Here is a 2,582-nt window from a genome sequence, read left to right as displayed (position 1 = left end):
GTAGTTGATAACCAGGGATCGTGGAGGTCTTTCATTCATAGGATCACCATAAGCTGAAGTTGACTTGATGGCAAATAACAACAACATATTGCACTTGAAAGATGGTGAGAGAGGTGGTGGGGTCTTTTTCTATGGACATCTTAAAAAGAGGATGGGCAGCTAACTTCTCAGGATATTTTAGCTGAAGATCCTGCCCTGAGCAGGGAGTTGAACTCTATGATTTGGCAACTCTATGATTCTATGACACCCCTCCCTTTCTCCTCCAGGCATGAGAAGAAGAAGTTTGAGAATCCTGTGGCTTTTCCTCCTGCTCTGAAATGGAAGATCTGGGACTTCTGTGACATGAATCCCTTTCTGGAGGCTGTCATCAAGAAATTCAGAGGTAACAAAGAACATCTGCAACAATCTTAAATTGTTACATTGATATGAAAGGATAAAGAAAGACTCCAAGACATTTGGCAAATTAGGACCAGAAGACAGGAGAGCTAATGGACAGTGAAACAGCATATTACCTTAGTCTAACTGGAGCGTTAGTTCAGGGCTTCTCAGGCTATCTGATGTAGGGGTCAGCAATATTCTTATTCAAATGTGCCAGGGACCAGTGCTATATTTGTGCCCATTGATTACTACTGTTCTTTCTTTTCTGGAAACTTGCCTTGAACCAGTAATCAATGGCTCATGGACTGGCACCAGTTCATGGACCACCACTATGAATAACACCTTCATTAGTCCACATTTTTAAAGATCTGGTCATTGATTTGTACTTGCTGGTGCTTCAGGACCCTGTATTATTAACAGAAGAGAATGACTGAGCAGTAAGGCTTCAAGTGGATCAGGTAACAAACAGGTCCTGCTGAAATTCCCTTTTCTACACAAGCATTGAAGGGATAGAAGCCTTGTACTTTCACCTGGAAACCCTGTTAAGCAGGAATTCCAAACAAGGTGTGTGTCTATGAATGACTAGTCCAGGGGATGGGGAATCTGACCTTTCAAGGCAGCTTTCATTGGTGGAAATATTATGGTGTCCCTCACATGATACATTGTCCCTTTCATTCCTGTTTTTTCTCCATTTGATGGTGGCAAAATCAGATCAGTCAAAATGACTAATCTGAACAAAATTTGTGGCTGGAGTATCTCACAGGTGGCCCTATATGTTGGTCCAATGGTGATTGTAGCACTTGTATTTGTCTCCTTTACTTCTGCAAATGAACTGAAGACAGCAAACTGTCTTCACCTTGATCTGAGAGGTGGTTGACATTATCATATAGGAGTCTTATCTAGTGATACATTCAGACAGACCTAGCAATGATACAGGCAGACTTGGCTTCCTTCTCTTCCTTTCTCTCTGTGAACAAGGTAAGATTTCCCCCTTCCATTTAGGCAATTTACAGCCCCCTTTTATCTACGCATCAAACATTTCCATAGGCTTGCTGCTATGAAGACCACACATGGCACATTGTACACTGTGATTGTGTATGCACACTGTACATTGTACATCAATGCAACAATGCACATTGGTTGTGCAATGTCGCCATTATCTAATGGCATAGTACCTCATGAGGGTAAAGTTAGATTACATCTCTTGGATGTAGCATCTCAGCTATACTGTGTTGTTTCCTGCTGGATGTCTTAGGGGGGCACTCCCACTTGACAGATAAAACGGATTATATTGATTCGGATTCGGATTATGTTCCGAGAATAATTAAAATGTTTCCCATCGTTTCCATTAAGAAAAGGGGCAAATTACCTCGATTCATTTAGACCCTGTTTTTGTTCCCATTTATTTTAAATCGCTGTATTTTAAAGCAGATTAATTTGATCACCGTTGCCATTTGTGCAAGCTGTCAATCAAGCGCGTAGGCTTCAGACGTAACAAGTCTTGGGTTTTTTGTTGTTTTTTTGTTTTTGTTTTTTGGGCAGCCAATGAAAATCAGCTGCATCCAAGACTCTTCTGCTGTATCTTCCCCATCCAAGGCTCTTCTGTGTCTCCCCATATTAACTGCCATAACTCAGTGCTAGGGAATCCTGGGAATGGTAGTTTATTATGGCACCAGCACTCTCTGGCAGAGGAGGATAAATGTCTCAAAAACACAACAGTTCCCATAATTCCTTAGTACTGAGCCAGGGAAGGTTAAGGGGTCTCAAACTGTATTATTTCTACAGTGGGTTTGGAACTACAGATGAGTTTTTTTCGTAAATTAAAAAAGTTGTTACTTTATAATTTACTTTAGAAATACACACACACACACACACACACACACACACACACACGTGTTTATATATGTGTGTGTGTCTGTGTCTGTCTATCTGTCTATCTATCTATCTATCTATCTATCTATCTATCTATCTATCTATCTGTCTATCATGTGTGTGCATGTGTGTTTGCCAAATCGGATCAAGGAGGAGAAAGCAGTGGGTTTCAGTGGAGAGAGACTCTGCATCCAAAGCCCAGGGTTGGAAAATTGGATCAAGGAGGAGAAGGCAGTGGGTTTCAGTGGGTACAGACTCTGCATCCAAAGCCCAGGGTTGGAAAATTGGATCAAGGAGGAGAAGGCAGTGGGTTTCAGTGGGTACAGACTCTG

At 41.6% G+C, this 2,582-nt stretch overlaps 1 protein-coding gene across 2 annotated transcripts in view; it reads left to right on the top strand.

Annotated features, from left to right (window-relative positions):
- LOC121921946 (E3 ubiquitin-protein ligase TRIM7-like) overlaps positions 1–2,582 on the top strand; it is a 25,888-nt gene that overhangs the window by 19,902 nt on the left and 3,404 nt on the right. The window contains exon 5 of one of the 2 annotated variants that reach the window (XM_042450713.1): positions 267–382. The exons of the other annotated variant lie outside the window; for it this stretch is intronic. Coding sequence (XP_042306647.1) covers positions 267–382 — 116 coding nt within the window. The remainder of the gene's footprint in view (positions 1–266; positions 383–2,582) is intronic. 2 annotated transcript variants of the gene reach the window in all.

This window comes from Sceloporus undulatus, chromosome 2 (genome assembly GCF_019175285.1).
Source record: "Sceloporus undulatus isolate JIND9_A2432 ecotype Alabama chromosome 2, SceUnd_v1.1, whole genome shotgun sequence".
NCBI classification, from domain to species: Eukaryota; Metazoa; Chordata; class Lepidosauria; order Squamata; family Phrynosomatidae; genus Sceloporus; species Sceloporus undulatus.
This window is presented reverse-complemented; position numbering and strand designations above follow the sequence as displayed.